General features: G+C 42.8%; 1 protein-coding gene across 4 annotated transcripts in view; it reads right to left on the minus strand.

Moving 5' to 3' along the window:
- Positions 1 to 7177: 7177 nt before the first annotated feature.
- Positions 7178 to 18187, minus strand: part of TMEM225B (transmembrane protein 225B) — a 29494-nt gene continuing 18484 nt past the window's right edge. For 2 of the 4 annotated variants that reach the window (XM_068565918.1, XM_068565919.1), the window contains 5 exons: positions 17323 to 17403; positions 14827 to 15037; positions 13749 to 13895; positions 12842 to 12979; positions 7178 to 7590 (listed from right to left, as the gene is read on the minus strand). In XM_068565918.1, coding sequence (XP_068422019.1) covers positions 7418 to 7590; positions 12842 to 12979; positions 13749 to 13895; positions 14827 to 15037; positions 17323 to 17334 — 681 coding nt within the window. In that variant the 5' untranslated portion in view covers positions 17335 to 17403 and the 3' untranslated portion in view covers positions 7178 to 7417. The remainder of the gene's footprint in view (positions 7591 to 12841; positions 12980 to 13748; positions 13896 to 14826; positions 15038 to 17322; positions 17404 to 18187) is intronic. The other 2 variants (XM_068565921.1, XM_068565920.1) reach the window with 1 other exon arrangement.

The following is an 18187-nucleotide window of genomic DNA, read 5'->3' on the forward strand; positions in this document are numbered from 1 at the left end:
GGTTGTTTATCTCTTTCTTACTGATATATGAGTTTTTTGAACATTAAGGAAAATAGCCCTTTTTGCAAATATTTTCCTATTTGCCTTTTGTCTTTCTTTTTTTTTTATCATTTATTATTATTTTTTTAAACATCTTTATTGAAGTATAATTGCCTTACAATGGTGTGTTAGCTTCTGCTTTATAACAAAGTGAATCAGTTATACACATACAATATGTTCCCATATCTCTTCCCTCTTGCATCTCCCTCCCTCCCACCCTCCCATTCCCACCCCTCTAGGTGGTCACAAAGCACCGAGCTGATCTCCCTGTGCTATGTGGCTGCTTCCCACTAGCTATCTATTTTACATTTGGTAGTGTATATATGTCCATGACACTCTCTTACCCTGTCACATCTCACCCCACCCCCTCCCCATATCCTCAAGTCCATTCTCTAGTAGGTCTGTGTCTTTATTCCCGTCTTGCCACTAGGTTCTTCATGGCCTTTTTTTTTCCTTTTTTCCTTAGATTCCGTATATATGTGTTAGCATACTGTATTTGTTTTTCTCTTTCTGACTTACTTCACTCTGTATGACAGACTCTAACTCCATCCACCTCATTACAAATACCTCCATTTCATTTCTTTTTATGGCTGAGTAATATTCCATTGTATATATGTGCCACATCTTCTTTATCCATTCATCTGTCGATGGACATTTAGGTTGCTTCCATGTCCTGGCTATTGTAAATAGAGCTGCAATGAACATTTTGGTACATGACTCTTTTTGACCTATGGTTTTCTCAGGGTATATGCCCAGTAGTGGGATTGCTGGGTCGTATGGTAGTTCTATTTGTAGTTTTTTAAGGAACCTCCATACTGTTCTCCATAGTGGCTGTATCAATTTACATTCCCACCAACAGTGCAAGAGTGTTCCCTTTCCTCCACACCCTCTCCAGCATTTATTGTTTCTAGATTTTTTGATGATGGCCATTCTGACCGGTGTGAGATGATATCTCATTGTAGTTTTGATTTGCATTTCTCTAATGATTAATGATGTTGAGCATTCTTTCATGTGTCTGTTGGCAATCTGTATATCTTCTTTGGAGAAATGTCTATTTAGGTCTTCTGCCCATTTTTGGATTGGGTTGTTCGTTTTTTTGTTATTGAGCTGCATGAGCTGCTTGTAAATCTTGGAGATTAATCCTTTGTCAGTTGCTTCATTTGCAAATATTTTCTCCCATTCTGAGGGTTGTCTTTTGGTCTTGTTTATGGTTTCCTTTGCTGTGCAAAAGCTTTTAAGTTTCATTAGGTCCCATTTGTTTATTTGTGTTCTTATTTCCATTTCTCTGGGAGCTGGGTCAAAAAGAATCTTGCTGTGATGTATGTCATAGAGTGTTCTGCCTATGTTTTCCTCTAAGAGTTTGATAGTGTCTGGCCTTACATTTAGGTCTTTAATCCATTTTGAGTTTATTTTTGTGCATGGTGTCAGGGAGTGTTCTAATTTCATACTTTTACATGTATCTGTCCAATTTTCCCAGCACCACTTATTGAAGAGGCTGTCTTTTCTCCACTGTATATTCTTGCCTCCTTTATCAAAGATAAGGTGACCATATGTGTGTGGGTTTATCTCTGGGCTTTCTATCCTGTTCCATTGATCTATATTTCTGTTTTTGTGCCAGTACCAAACTGTCTTGATTACTGTAGCTTTGTAATATAGTCTGAAGTCAGGGAGCCTGATTCCCCCAGCTCCATTTTTCGTTCTCAAGATTGCTTTGGCTATTCGGGGTCTTTTGTGTCTCCATACAAATTGTGAAATTTTTTGTTCTAGTTCTGTGAAAAATGCCAGTGGTAGTTTGATAGGGATTGCATTGAATCTGTAGGTTGCTTTGGGTAGTAGAGTCATTTTCACAATGTTGATTCTTCCAATCCAGGAACATGGTATATCTCTCCATCTATTTGTATCATCTTTAATTTCTTTCATCAGTGTCTTATAATTTTCTGCATACAGGTCTTTTGTCTCCTTAGGTAGGTTTATTCCTAGATATTTTATTCTTTTTGTTGCAATGGTAAACGGGAGTGTTTTCTTAATTTTGCTTTCAGATTTTTCGTCATTAGTGTATAGAAATGCAAGAGATTTCTGTGCATTAATTTTGTATCCTGCTACTTTACCAAATTCATTGATTAGCTCTAGGAGTTTTCTGGTAGCATCTTTAGGATTCTCTATGTATAGTATCATGTCATCTGCAAATAGTGACAGCTTTACTTCTTCTTTTCCAATTTGGATTCCTTTTATTTCTTTGTCTTCTCTGATTGCTGTGGCTAACACTTCCAAAACTATGTTGAATAATAGTGGTGAGAGTGGGCAACCTTGTCTTGTTCCTGATCTTAGTGGAAATGGTTTCAGTTTTTCACCATTGAGGACAATGTTGGCTGTGGGTTTGTCATATATGGCCTATATTATGTTGAGGAAAGTTCCATCTATGCCTACTTTCTGCAGGGCTTTTATCATAAATGGGTGTTGAATTTTGTCGAAAGCTTTCTCTGCATCTCTTGAGATGATCATATGGTTTTTCTCCTTCAATTTGTTAATATGGTGTATCACATTGATTGATTTGCGTATATTGAAGAATCCTTGCATTCCTGGGATAAACCCCACTTGATCATGGTGTATGAGCCTTTTAATGTGCTGTTGGATTCTGTTTGCTAGTATTTTGTTGAGGATTTTTGCATCTATGTTCATCAGTGATATTGGCCTGTAGTTTTCTTTCTTTGTGACATCTTTGTCTGGTTTTGGTATCAGGGTGATGGTGGCCTCGTAGAATGAGTTTGGGAGTGTTCCTCCCTCTGCAATATTTTGGAAGAGTTTGAGAAGGATAGGTGTTAGCTCTTCTCTAAATGTTTGATAGAATTCACCTGTGAAGCCATCTGGTCCTGGGCTTTTGTTTGTTGGAAGGTTTTTAATCACAGTTTCAATTTCAGTGCTTGTGATTGGTCTGTTCATATTTTCTATTTCTTCCTGGTTCAGTCTTGGCAGTTTGTGCATTTCTAAGAATCTGTCCATTTCTTCCAGGTTGTCCATTTTATTGGCATAGAGTTGCTTGTAGTAATCTCTCATGATCTTTTGTATTTCTGCAGTGTCAGTGGTTACTTCTCCTTTTTCATTTCTAATTCTATTGATTTGAGTCTTCTCCCTTTTTCTCTTGATGAGTCTGGCTAATGGTTTATCAATTTTGTTTATCTTCTCAAAGAACCAGCTTTTTGTTTCATTGATTTTTGCTATTGTTTCCTTCATTTCTTTTTCATTTATTTCTGACCCGATCTTTATAATTTCTTTCCTTCTGCTGGCTTTGGGGTTTTTTTGTTCTTCTTTCTCTAATTGCTTTAGGTGCAAGGTTAGGTTGTTTATTCAAGATGTTTCCTGTTTCTTGAGGTAGGCTTGTATTGCTATAAACTTCCCTCTTAGCACTGCTTTTGCTGCGTCCCATAGGTTTTGGGTCGTCGTATCTCCATTGTCATTTGTTTCTAGGTATTTTTTGATTTCCCCTTTGATTTCTTCAGTGATCACTTCGTTATTAAGCAGTGTATTGTGTAGCCTCCATGTGTTTGTATTTTTTACAGATCTTTTCCTGTAATTGATATCTAGTCTCATAGCGTTGTGGTCGGAAAAGATACTTGATACGATTTCAATTTTCTTATATTTACCAAGGCTTGATTTGTGACCCAAGATATGATCTATCCTGGAGAATGTTCCATGAGCACTTGAGAAAAATGTGTATTCTGTTGTTTTTGGGTGGAATGTCCTATAAATATCAATTAAGTCCATCTTGTTTAATGTATCATTTAAAGCTTGTGTTTCCTTATTTATTTTCATTTTGGATGATCTGTCCGTTGGTGAAAGTGGGGTGTTAAAGTCCCCTACTATGATTGCCTTTTGTCTTTCTTAATGGAACTTTGTGCACTGCAAAATATTATATGTTTTACATATTCAAATTAATCCTTCCTTTTTCTTTAAATCTTCTCTGTTTTGTGCCTTCCATCCTCCAAGATGATTTTTTAAATCCCCTGTATGCACTTCCAATACATTTATTGTTAGGTTAAATCTGAGATCTGTCTGAAATGCATTCTGATCAAAGGGGGAAAAAAAAGGAAATCCAGCCAGTCTTTTTTTTTTTTCCAAATGGCTAGCAAGTTTTCCTCAACCATTTATTGAAGGATCAATAATCCTTCCTGATTTAAATGGTTAATTTTATCAAATATTATATTCCTCTATAAAGTAGGCTTTATATTAGGACTCTTATTCTGTTCTGTAATCTATCTGTATCCTGCGTCAGGACCTGCCAAACTGTTTTAATTACTGCAGTTTTATGTTGTGCTTTTGCATCTGGAAGAGATTTTCTATATCACTGACCCTACTTTCCCATGGTTTAAAGAGATTGTTGGAGAAAAATTAAGAATGGTACCCTGAAAACTGCAAAAGAAACCAGATAAATTCTGACCTCATGCTCCTGGCCCTGAGAGACCAGACTAGAACTAAGGATTGCTAGGGAAATGGCATTGTCAGAAAGAAGGCAGATTTCAGGAAGATGAGCAAATGAAGGCTTTTTTTTTTTGGCAAAGAACATGGTACTGAATGAATTGAGAGCATGGGGGCGGGGCAAGAAAGAAGAAGGGAAAAAGGGAGGAAGGGAAGGAGAAAGGGACAGATGCAGAGGGAGAGAGGAAGAAAATTATCTGACAAGAGACAGAAGAGATGAGGTTACGAGGTGAAATACAGAAAGCCGGGAGAAGTTGTCATGACCATAAAGAGGAAACAGGTTAAGAGGCAGCAGAATTTACTTTAAAATTTTGAAAACCTGTACTGAACATCAGAGGGCTTCACCTCTCTGGTTCTTTAATAAGAAAATGGGTAGAATTATAGCTGGCCTGTCTTTAGCAGGACAGAGTGAAATGGCAGATGTGAACGTTTTAGCACTAACTATAGAAATGAAGGTTATAGGAGTTCAGAGTGCTGGTATGGACAGTGTTGGATATTTGACTTATATTACCCAACTTACCCTTTAAGATTTAATATGAATTTTTGAATAGGTAATACATGTACATGATTCAAGAGCCAAACTCATATAAGAAGTTACACACAGAACTATTACTCCTCCCTCTGCCCACTCCACCCACCCCATTTCTTTTTTTTTTTTTTTATAAATTTATTTATTTATTTTTGGCTGTGTTGGGTTTTCATTGCTGCACACGGGCTTTCTCTAATTGCGGCGAGCGGGGGCTACTCTTTCTTGCGGTGCGCTGGCTTCTCATTGCAGTGGCTTCTCTTGTGGAGCACCGGCTCTAGGCGCAAGGGCTTCAGTAGTTGCAGCACGTGGGCTCAGTAGTTGTGGTTCACAGGCTCTAGAGCGCAGGCTCAGTAGTTGTGGCGCATGGGCTTAGTTGCTCTGCGGCATGTGGATCTTCCTGGACCAGGGCTGGAACCCATGTCCCCTGCATTGGCAGGCGGATTCTCAACCACTGCACCACCAGGGAAGCCCCCACCCCATTTCTTAATCTACCCCCATCTCTAAAGATTCATTCATTTATTATACGGTCTTCAAGTGTTTATTTATTTGCAAATACTAATATTCACATATTTCCCTACCTTCTCCCCTTTTCTTACACGAAAGGAAATATACTAGATACCTTGCTTTTTATCATGTAATATGCCCTAGAAAATATTCCATATCAGTACTTAGAGACCTTTCTCATTCTTTTTTTTTTTTTTAAGCTGGTGTGGATGTAACATAATTTATTTAAAGTGTCCCCTGCTGATGAGCATTTGAGTTGCTCCTAATCATTTGTTACTGCAAAAGCTGCAGCAATTAATCACCCTGCACCTATGTCATTTTTAAAGATGTGTGCAGGTATATCTGTTGGATAAATCCTTAAATTGAGACTTTGGGTTGGGTTAAAGCATTACTGCTTCTGCAGTTTTGTAGGTATTGCCAGATTCCCCTCAGGAGGGCTGTATCATTTTGCACTTCCATCTGCCATGTATGATGGTGCCTATTTCCCCACAGGTTAGCTAACACAACGTGTTGCATCAAACTTTTGATTCTTGCAAATCTCACGGGGAGAAATGGCATTTCAGTAGAGTTTTCTCCAGTTTTTGAAAATTTTGCACTTCTTCTAATTTCTTTAACACATTAATAATAGTTTAATAATAGTTATTTTAAAGTTTGTGTCTGCTAAATCCAATATTTGGATCATTCTGTCATCTGCTTCTATTGGTTGTTTATTCTCTTGTTGGTCACATTTCTGCATGTCTAGTAATTTTGCATTGTATGCCAGTATTTGTGCATAAAGGAAGAGGCTCTAGGCCTTCCACGATGGGGCCATGCTTTGTTCCAGAGTGTCTATTCCAGTAAATAATAATAATAATAATAAAGCATTGCCCCATCATGGAAGAGGTTGATCATCTCATATCAGTTTTCCTAAGCAGATGTTACTCCTTCCAATAGACTCCTTTTCAATAGAAAGGAACTTTATTTCAGTAAAGTTTTCTTGAATTTTAGTTTTAAATACTTGTTCTGTTCCTTTATTTCCATTTTCTTCCTCAGGGACTCCGATTTTACCTATGTTGGACATACACACCTGAGAAACAGGCACTAGGTGTTTTAGTTAGATTGTTTTTAGTTTTTTATTACATTTCTCTCCAAAAGGTATCTTGGGAGTTTCTTTCTTATAGGGAGATGATGACAGCCTAGTTCCAGTCTTTTCACTTTTCCACCTCACAAAACCCTGTAGGAACAATATAGAACTAGGCATAGAGAAAATCTACAAACTCTAAAATATGTAACGGTGGGCCAGACCACCCTAAACCAGCAGAATGAGTATGGAAAGCCACAACTGGGAGATCAGCATGGCTGGAACAGTGGGCTGGTTATACTCTGTTCAGTTTTTATTTTACAAAACTCACGACACTTGATCATTTCCTAATATTCCTCCCTCCCTTGCTGCCCCCTAGGCTGCAGGCTGGTGTTCTGTTTGTTCATTTGTTTGCTTTTTGGCCATGCTGTGTGGCACGTGGGATCTTAGTTCCCCAACCAGGGATCAAACGTGTGCCCCCTGCACTAGAAGCTCAGAGTCTTAACCACTGGACCACCAGGGAAGTCCCATTTGTTTTTTGAGGCATGGATTAACAGACAGTAGTCATCGTTTTATTGAAAACACTTGTCCAAAAAAATCACTCAGAAAGCTCAGAAGAATTCAGAAAACTTTTAACAAATTTCAAACACACGCAAGATAGAATCACTTTGGGTAGGGGAAGTGGAGGGTTGATTTGACACTCAAGAGCCTCATCAAAAGTAGCAGAGACTGGTGGAGGTGGGGGAGCCACATACACCGACACGTGTGCACTCACACAGCTTGATGAAGGGCAGGGCACAGACTATCTTGGTCTAGATAACTGTTTCTTCCTTCAGCAGTGTCTCCCTCTGTATGGAGCTCAGTTCTCCTCCCAAACTCTCCACGTTTTCCAGGTGCGAGATCTCTTGGGTCTCCTCAGTACTCTGGGAAATGGGCAACAAATGACAGCTAAGGCAGGCTGTTTCTTGAACGAGGCAGATGGCACCTGGGTGACAGCAAAAGTTTGGGTCAGGTGAGAGAGAGTGTCAAGCTCATAGTGGGGAAATCTAACAAGAGTCGGCCACATGAAACTGGAACTGCAAAGTTACCTGCATTGACTGAGATTTCACAAACACAGGCTAGCTGTTATGTGGGTCTGCAGCTAAACTAACAATACCTAAGTATTTTGGTTGTGATCCTAGGGTAGTTCTGCACCCAAGCACCGGGTAGAAGCAAATGCAAATCCTTTTTTGAGGAAACACTTTAAATACAGGCCTCAAATAATTTCCAACAACGACAACAAAAAAATATTCCAAGGAAAATGAGTTCACAGTCAAAATCCACAGACCATACCAAGAAACAAGGTACCACAGCAAGAGCCTATAGAAACAGCTGTAGAAACAGCAGCAAATAATTCAGTTGTTAAACTTATAAGACACAGAATATAAAATAAGTATGTTTAACATGTATAGTAAAAATATATTCAGAGAACAGATTTTAAATATGAGGGAAAAAAGCATAAAAATAACAAGATTTACAGGAAAATACAACTTCTAGTTATAAAATAGATTAACTGAAATAAAAATTTAATGGCTAGGTTAAATAGATCAGACACAGCTAAAAAGTGAATGGGTAGGGACTTCCCTGGTGGTCCAGTGGTAAAGAATCCACCTTGCAATGCAGGGGACGCGGGTTTGATCCCCGCTCAGGGAACTAAGATCCCACATGCCGTGGGGCAACCAAGCCCGCGTGCCACAACTACTGAGCTCGCGTGCCTCAACTACAGCCCGCGTGCCGCAAACCACAGAGACCACGGCACTACAACTATAGAGCCCACACGCCCTGGAGCCTGTGCGCCACAACTAGAGAAAAGAAAACCCACATGCCACAACTAGAGAGAAGCCCACGTGCCACAACTAAGACCCAATGCAGCCAAAAATACATTTTAAAAAATAATGATAATAATAAATAAATCTTTTTTAAAAAAGCGAATGGGTAAAATTGAAGATACATCTATATAAGTTATTCAGAATGCAGCCCAGAAAGACAAAGACAGAAAATATGAAAGAGAAATTAAGACACGCAGGATAGAGTAACAAAGTCTAACAGAAATCTTCCTAGAGTTCCACAAAGGACAAAGAGAAAGGGAAAGAAAATGGGGAGGAGATAAAAATGTTTTAGAAATGCTGAAAGATATCACTCCTCAGCTTCAGTTCACACATCAAATCATAACACAAACATCCATACCCTGCAAAATACCAAAAAAATTCTCAGAGAAAAAAAAAGTTGCCTCAAAAAGAATGATATGTTTAAAGAGAGCCAACTTCTCAACAATAAGAACAGAAGTGGGAAAGTAATAGAATAATATCTTGAATGCTGAGAGAATAACTGTTAACTTCAAAATGTATATTCAGGGCTTCCCTGGTGGCGCAGTGGTTGAGAATCTGCCTGCCAATGCAGGGGACACGGGTTCGAGCCCTGGTCTGGGAAGATCCCACATGCTGCGGAGCAACTAGGCCCGTGAGCCACAACTACTGAGCCTGCGCGACTGGAGCCTGTGCTCTGCAACAAGAGAGGCCGCGATAGTGAGAGGCCCGCACACCGCGATGAAGAGTGGCCCCCGCTTGCCACAACTAGAGAAAGCCCTCGTACAGAAACGAAGACCCAACACAGCCAAAAATAAATAAATAAATAAATAAAAAATTTTTTTAAAATGTATATTCAGCAAAACTAACTTTAATAAACAAAAATGAAAGATAATTTCATACAAACAAAATATGAGATAGTGTATCTCTAACTGACCCTCATTAAAAAAGCTAAAAGAGAAAAATGATATAAATGAACTTACTTACAAAACAGAAACAGACTCACAGACATAGAAAACAAACTTATGGTTACCAGGAGGGAAGGGTTGAGGGAGGGATAGTTAGGGAGTTTGGGACTGACAGGTACACACTGCTATATCTAAAATGGATAACCAACAAGGACCTACTGTACAGCACAGGGAACTCTGCTCAGTATTATGTAACAACCTAAATGGGAAAAGAATTTGAAAAAGAATAGATACATGTATAAATGAATCACTTTGCTGTACACCTGAAACACAACATTGTTAATCAACTATACTCCAATATAAAATAAAAAGTTAAAAAAAAAATCATTATAAAGGATGTACTTCAGGATAATGATCTTAGATAGAAGGTCTGAGGTTTGATGAGCAGCTAAATGGGTAAATATGTGGGTAAATTTAAAGAAGTATTAAATGCATAAAATAATAATAATAATAATGTATAGAATTTTAAAAAAAACAGAAGAAACCAAAACACTGGACAAAATAGCATATAAGTTGGGGGGGAGGGTCCTTGAATTATTTATGAAGAGAATAAATATGCTGATTAACTAAGCATGTTAAAATGTCAAGAGTAACTATGACACAAATGAAAACAAACCATATAATTTCCAAACTAACGAGGGAGGAAATGTAATGAGAATTATATACATAAAATTCAATCAACCCAAAGCAAGGCAAGTGAGGTAATGGGTGGGGAGCAGAAAAAACTGAAAGCACAAACTAAGGTGGTAGAAAAGATACAAATATATCAGTAGTCACAATAAATGTAAATCAACTAAATGCTCCAGATAAAAGACAAAGGTTATAATAAGACTAGATGAAAAAATCCAATCATAAGCTATCTATAAGAGACATCCAAAACGTGAAGACAGAGACAGGTTTAAAGTAAAAGACATAACAGGCAAATAATAACCTAAAGAATGTAGAGGTAGTTATAGTAATATCAGATAAAACAAAAAGCATTATAAGAAATAAAAAGTATCACAGCATGATGATAAAAAGTTCAATCCACTAGTAAAATATAGCAATTCTAAATCAAGGTTTAAACAAGATAATAAAAAAGCTTGATATAAAGTTTATAGATAAAAGGTTGCATTCAACATGAGACATGAAAATGGACCTCAGACTAGGCTATAAAGCAAGTCAATAAATCTGAAAATATTAGGACTATATAAACCATGATCTCTCATCAAATTGAAACTAAGTTAAAATCATTATCACCAAGATACAATAAAAATTCTATGCTTAGAAATTTAAAAGTATACTTTTAAATAATTCATGAATCAAAGAAAAAAATCATAAGGGGAACAAGAAAATATCTGAAATCGAACAACAACAAAAGATATTACACATCAAAATGAGAGCTGCAAATAAAGATGCAATTCTCAGAGGGCAATTGAAGCTTTAAATGCCTACTTAGAAAAGAAGAAATAATCAATGAGCTTAGATCCTGATTTAGGAAGCTGAAAAAGGAACAGCAGAATAAACACAAAAAAAAGTAGTAGGGAGGGAAGTTCAAAATAAGAAGCAAAAAGTAATTAAATACAAAACAAACAAGGTTTGTTTTCAAGAAAGCTAAAAAGCTGGTTCTTTGAAAACACTAAAAAAAACTGATAAACCTCTGACAAACATAGCAATGAAAAAAGAGAAAATTAGGTATGAAAAAAGTACATAACTACAGGGACTTCCCTGGTGGCGCAGTGGTTAAGAATCTACCTGCCAATGCAGGGGACACGCTTCAATCCCTGGTCCGGGAGGATCCCACATGCCACGGAGCAACTAAGCCCACGCGCCACAACTACTGAGCCTGCGCACTACAGCCCGCGAGCCACAACTACTGAAGCCCGCGTGCTGCAACTACTGAAGCTCACGCACCTAGACCCCGTGCTCCACAACAAGAGAGGCCACCACAATGAGAAGCCCGCACACCACAACGAAGAGTAGCCCCCTCTCACCGCAACTAGAGAAAGCCCGCGCGCAGCAACGAAGACCCAACGCAGCCAAAAAAAAAAAAAAATTAAAAAAAAAGTATATAACTACAGATGCAGCACAAATTAAAAGTTAAAACAGAAAACATTTTGAGTAATTTTATGTCAATAAAATTTAAAACTTAGATAAAATGTAAAAATTTAGAGAAATATATAAATTACCAAAACTGACTCAAGAAGAAATAAAATATCTGAATAGTCCTATAATCATGAAAGAAACTCAGTCATAAACTTAAAATTCTCCCATAGAGAAATGCCATGCTTCTATAGGAAAGCTTAGTTATACAATTAAATACTCAAGGTGGTAAAAATGAATGAAGCTTAGTTCCTCATATTAACATGGAGGAATCTCAAGATTATGCTGATCAAACATAGCAAACTCCAGAAGAAAAAATACAGTTTGATTATATTCATATGAAGTTTTAAAGCATGCAAAACTAAATAATACATTGTTTCAGGATATGTATGTGTAGTAAACCTGATTGGCATAAATTTCTGAAGAATTGAATCCAGAGGGGAGAGAAGAGGAAGAGACCAGGAACAGCCACATGGTAGAGGGGGGAAGACTTCAAAGATATTGAATACTTAATGTTCTAACATGTTTCATTAATTTTCACAAACCCATTTTTTTCACATTTTAAAATCTCTGAAATGAGGATGTACCTTACAAGCTCTAGCACCTTAGAATTATACTTGGTATCAATTTTTCTTTCTCAGTGGTACATAAAATAAGGATGTAACTTATAAATGATGGATTTGACAAAACGTGGCTAGTTCTTAAACTATATGGTGGAAATATGGGTGTATAGTTTATTTATAATTACTTGTATCTTACAGATATATTATAAACATTCTTTGTTATATATTCAATGTATAATAAAATCAAGTTAAAATAGGCTCTGATCATGGGTCAGGTTAAAATAGTGGGAAGAGGATTAGGAGTAGGGACAAAATTAGATGGGATTAAGAATTTCGATGATGGTGGTTGGTAAAGAAAAAGCGATTGAGTGAGGAATAAGATCACAGATTTCAAGATAAAGAGACAGGAATAGAAAGCCTTAGGAACAGGGATGGTGGTAAGGGAGAGTGTGCAAGTTTGGTTCTGAAGTCAAGGAGCATAAGAATGGGGAGGACGAGGGTGGGGGACAGGGCTGAGGCCCTAGAGCAGTGCTGTCAGTAGAACCTTCTGCATCCGCACCATCCAATGTGGAAGCCACTAGGCACATAATAACGTGGTTTTTGAACATGTGAAGTGTGGCTGGCGTGACTGAGGAACTCAATTTCTAACTTGATTTCATTTTAATGAAAGTTAAATAGCCACAAGTGACTACGGTTTTGAACAGCACAGCTCTGGAGCGTCCACAGCTCCTGAATCCAGACAGAGGGCAGGGAGAGGGCACCAGCCCTGGGACACTCACCCGCCACTAGGAATAGAAGGATGCTAAAGCCCAGGACGTAGTAAGGCCACTGCACGGAGGACTGCGGGGGGCTGGGCTTCATCCGCAGGCTCCGGATCTCCAGGGCATGCAGCAACAAGGCCAGGAAGGCACAGGCCCCTGTGGGTCACAGGGCGGCAGCCTTGCTCTCCTCCCGTGGCTCCCACCTCCACTCCAGCCTTCCTGCACCTGTGTGGCTCCTGCCCGCACCCCTTGCCCCTTCAGAGCCAATAACCTCCACCCCACATGCCTGTCTCGCCCTCCTTCCCAACTCATCTCAAAGCCCGTGTGCCTCACCTCCCAGGGGCCCCATGATCAGAAATCCCTTTCCCAGGTACCCTCTGTGCCTGTGCTCTTGGCTGACTCCAGATGGGGCCCCCTGGGTGTGACGCTTTGGACGAAACTCAACCTGATTTTCCCACTGTGAGCGTTCCACCTCCTCCATCTGATGGGAGCCTCCCAGGGTAGGGCCTTGGTCAGCCTTTTAAAGTCAAAAGGTTCCAGAGGGCAGAGGTGATCTCTTCCATTCGTTCATCCAAGAAACATTTGTATTTCATTTATATTCTATATTTCAATTATATTATAACCCTGTACCAGATTCCATGACAGTTGCTGGGATAGAGATTATGGGAAAAAGACCCCCAGACAGAAGACACCAAGCCAAGGCTGTGAGGACTGTGCCCGCTGGGAGTGCAGAGCTAGGATGAGCTCCAAAGCAGGGGGATCACAAACCCTGAGGGGGCGGGCTGGGGTGGGCTACTTCACTGAGAGGGCAGCAGAGGAGAGGGGCCCTAAAAATACCCTCTCCAGAGACCACCCCCCCCTCCATCTCCGGCCGTCTCCCCAGATCCCCCACCCACACGGCTGTGGCCCCCCTGCTGCTCCCCACCTGTGAGGAAGCTGATGAAGCCTGACACAAGATTGTGCTTCCGGGTCCTCGGAAAGAGCCGAGATGCAAAGGACACCATGACGACGGTGGTGAGGAAAGACAAGATGACGGCGGACAGCAGGAAAACACGGCCAATGATGATGTAAACTGCAGGGGAGGGAGGGAGGGCGGGCTGGCGCCGGGCACCCTGGCCCAGAGGGCAGAGCCCTGCAGAGGCTGGGCAGGGGTGGCCCCGGAGCCTGGTCGCCATCAGGTCCCAAAGCGTGGCCTGGGACCAAGGCTCCGACCCGGCAGCTTTGCCCCCAAGCATGCCCTGGGCCCACCATCTTGTTCCCCATGACATGAAAAAAAAATTAGATGGGCAATTTCAGACACTGAAATTATTAACCAATTCTTAACAAATACTGTTATGTGAATCTGGTTGTATCAAAGCATATGGGAAAACCATGTATTGTTTGGGAAAAAACGGTGGCTTTAATAAACAACATAAAATGAAACTGTCGTGATAAAATTTGTTGCATGTGGAAATGTGAAGAATTGCATCTGCATTGGTCACACTGAAATAAGTCACTGGTGGAAAATCAGAACTTTGTGAGGTCAGGATATTCTGAACTCTGCAAGGGAGTCCCTCACACCATTATTTAATTATCCACATTACTAGGAGTAGTGAAACAGACCGAGGATCCAGGGGAATTCATTCTCCTGCTGTTGGCATGATTCAGACCTTGTTAAGGTGAGTCTGCATGACCTCCTGAGTGTGCAGAGATGAGCGGCTGGGGGAGGGACAAAGGTGTTGAAGACCCAGATACTCTAGAACCTACCCTGGGGTTAAACCAGTGGTTCTCTAGTAAGGGCAGTACTGCCCCCACAGGGGATGTCCGGCAATCCCAGGAGATAACGGTGGGCGTCACAACTAAGGGGGGGGCGCTAATGGACTCTAGTGGGGAGAAGAAGGCAGGGGCAAATTCAGTTCTGTCCTAGCTGCCCCCACCAGTCCTCTGTCACCCCCCAACGCCCACGCTGGCCCCGTCTCCCTCGCCCCCATCCCCGCCCCCATCCCCGCCTCCATCCCCCCTACCGGGTAAGGGTCGAGGCTTCCAGCACTTGATATGGAAGCAGTTCTCAAACAGGCCACTGAAAAACACTTCCTGGGACTCCTCATTCACCAGACGAACCCAGAAGGGGAAGATGGAGACCAGCAGTATAAGCAGGTAGCCCAGGGAGGTCAAGGCAGGGGCTATGGCCCAGGTGAACGCCTTCATGTCTTTGTCCTCTAATGTCAGCATCACCTGGGGAGGGAAACAATGAAGGGGGGGGTCTCACGCGGCACGGGGTGAAGGAGATGATGCCCATGGACATGTTAGCACACGTGAGGCTCGAGAAATGTTGATTTCTGTGCCTTGATTAACCTTACAGCCTTACAGACCTCTTCAGTAGGCCTAAACAATGCATAAAACATTTTCTGCCACTAATTCACTGGGCAATCTTGAGCGTGTGAGGTCCCTTCCTTGAGCCTCAGTTTCCACCTCTGTAAAATTTCCACCTCTCCCAGCTCTAAAGTTCTAACCTCTCAGTTCTGTGGACACCCACCCACTGGCCACAGAAGAACCTCTCCAGTCAGCTGTCAGCTACTATGTGCCTTTTGAGATTTCAGAATGAGGACCAGGGCAGAGATTAAAACCAGGGCCTGAAGTGCCTTTACTCAGTGACTGGCCTTCTTGCCTCAGGACCTGGGGTGTAGACGGACAGGGGTCCACCTGGCCTGGAGGAACCCTCTGCTGAAAAATGAGCAGAAAATATGCACACAGAAAGTTTTAAAAATAGTTTTAGAGTTTCACAGACCCTCCTGAAGCCCTAGGTACCCTCTAGGCCTGGAGGTCAAGACCCTCAGTTAAGGATCCCTCATAACTCCTCCATCACCACCAGCTGTCATTAAGGATGTCTTCTTGGAAGGAGCACCTGCGATGCGGAAGCAAAGTGCCGATAGCTGGATTTGGTTCTGGAAGCCCGTGACCATGTCCCAGCTTTATCACTTGCTGGCTGGGTAACCTCGGGGAACTGGCTAAAACTCTCAGGACCTTGCGTCCCCATTTGGAAAAAAGAGGAAATAACACCTGCCTAGTAAGGTCCTTGCGAGGGCCAAGTGAAATGCTGCCAACAAAGTGTCAAGCACAGTGCTTAGGGCCCAGGCGTTGGGTTAAAGTTGGAGGGTGAGGGGCTGCCAACTTCTCCTAAAATGCAAACATTCCTGAGGGAGATTCACATTCACAACTTAAGGGCAAATGTATTCAACCAGTCTGCTTTCCTCTCCAGGCTAGCAGGGGAAGGAGAGGGGCAGTTGGAAGCCTGGGTGCGGCAGGCAGGGCGGACCCTGTCCGGGTGGCCCCCAATGACCCTGGCCACACGGCGGCGCAGAATGGCGACATCAGGGGGTGAGAGAGAGACAGGACATGGGAGGTGGAGGACACCCCAAGACAACAGCCCTTCTTTCCAAGTCGTGCCCAGAGCCAGGCCTGGAGGCTCCTGCCTAAGCAGACTGCCTGGCAGCACCAAGCTTCGCAGCTGCGCGCTGCTGTGGGCAAGACAAGGCCCTCGGAGTGAGGGGTTTCCCTCTCCTCTCTGCCCCTGTGTGTGCCCACGCACCGGGGCCCCTCCACGCTCCCCATGCAGACGCCCCTCTCACTGCAGCCGGGGGCAAGGAGTGTCTCTGAGGCTTTGAGATCTGCTGATCACCACAGCAGAACAAGCCTGGTGGTACAGGGCAGAGGAAATCTGCTGTCTATAAGAGGGTTAACAACTGTTAACCTTCGACTGCTGTCAGAGTGCTTGGAAACTCTCTAAGGCACTCTCTCCTCTTTCTGTTGTTCATTACTTTCTTTTTTTCAGGTCTTCCCACCTGAAAAATTTATCCTGCCATCTCTGCAAAGCTTCCCTTTCGATCTTTCCTCCACCCTCTGGGCAGTATTGATGAGTCACCTGAACTTCAGGGCCTCAGTGTCCTTTACTCTAAGAGGATAAAGACCAGAGAGCCTTGAGTCCTGGCTCTAAAGCTCTCCAGGTAGGAGTCATGGCGGCATCTTGACCCCCATCCTCTGGATGGAATGGAGAACCCTGGACATTTTCCGTTGATGGTCTGAGCCCCTTCCTGTCCCCCCCCCCCGCCCCCCACTGAACCTCAACGTGTCTAAAGCTGACCTCGGTGTCTTCCCTGTTTTAGTCACCCTCTCCACCCCCACGCTCTAGCCTGGAGCTCATGCTGGCTTCTCCGTTCCTCCCACACTTCCACCTCGTCAGCATTCCTCACCTTCTCAGTTTTTCTTTCATAAAGTTTCCCACACACCCAGCCTCCTGCCTCCACACCCGCCATGTCTCCCTCCGTTCCCGGAACACCACAGTCACCCCAAGAACCTCCAGCCTTTCCCGGGGGAAGGGGGGTGCTGTGCCCTCACTTCACCTCTAGACCTTTTAAATCCCACATCTTCTGCAAAGCTCAGCTTGGTCCTGTCCACTCCACGGACCCTCCCAGCCACCAGCCATTAACGATTCATTCCACAAAAGTGAACTGTGTACTTACCGGGCGCCCCATGCCCAGCTTAGGCCAATGGGGAGAATCAGGGATGAAAAAAGACAGGAACTCGCAGGCTCTTGGTAACTACTGGGGAGAAGAGACACAGAAACTTGTCACGAGGTACAGCGCTTTCCCTCCCCCCCCCCGCCCCGGGGTGACTGAGAGGCCAGGCACCACCTCCTAGCTGTCTGTCCCCTTGCCCACCCCAGGCTGCTCTCCCGTGAGCGGGACCTTGTGGGCCTTTCTCCGGGGATAGGCCAGCGTCCCGCATGGAGCAGCCCTCAGTGCTGGTTCTGGACGACTGTGCGCCAGGGATATACAACTGGGGGACACACTGATATAAGCCAGACTCAGAGGACCATAGACATGTTCATATAAAGGGGGATTTGCAGAGCCCTTTGTACTGATGGGGAAACAGCTGGAAAGAAGAACGGACTGGTCCAGGATCCCAGGCTCAGTCAGAGTGGAGGCAGGGACCACAGTCCTGCACAGCTGCCCCTCCCTCCTCACCTCTTCACCAGTCGCCACTGGCCAGCGGTTCAGTTCGGGATTCCCAAAAGCGGGGGTCAGGGAGAGAGAATGGGGGGAACAGAAAACTGCCAACTTTTTACTTTGCCAAGGGCATTCAAAACAAAGCAAAACTACTGCCATCTACTATCACCAATTGTTTTCATTATTATTTTGAAAAGGACCTATGGCACTGGAAAGTAGAAGAGCTGCATGCTCCGTGGGGCCTGGGTTCCCGCCGGCAGAGTCTCCCTGAGCCATCGCGCCGCAGCCCGAGGGCAGCCCTGTCACCGGCCCAGGCCCTGCGCATGCCAGGGACAGCTGAGAACTACACAGGGCGAAGAACGCGAGGAGCAGCATAAAG

This window comes from Eschrichtius robustus, chromosome 16 (assembly GCF_028021215.1).
Source record: "Eschrichtius robustus isolate mEscRob2 chromosome 16, mEscRob2.pri, whole genome shotgun sequence".
In the NCBI taxonomy this organism is placed as follows: domain Eukaryota; kingdom Metazoa; phylum Chordata; class Mammalia; order Artiodactyla; family Eschrichtiidae; genus Eschrichtius; species Eschrichtius robustus.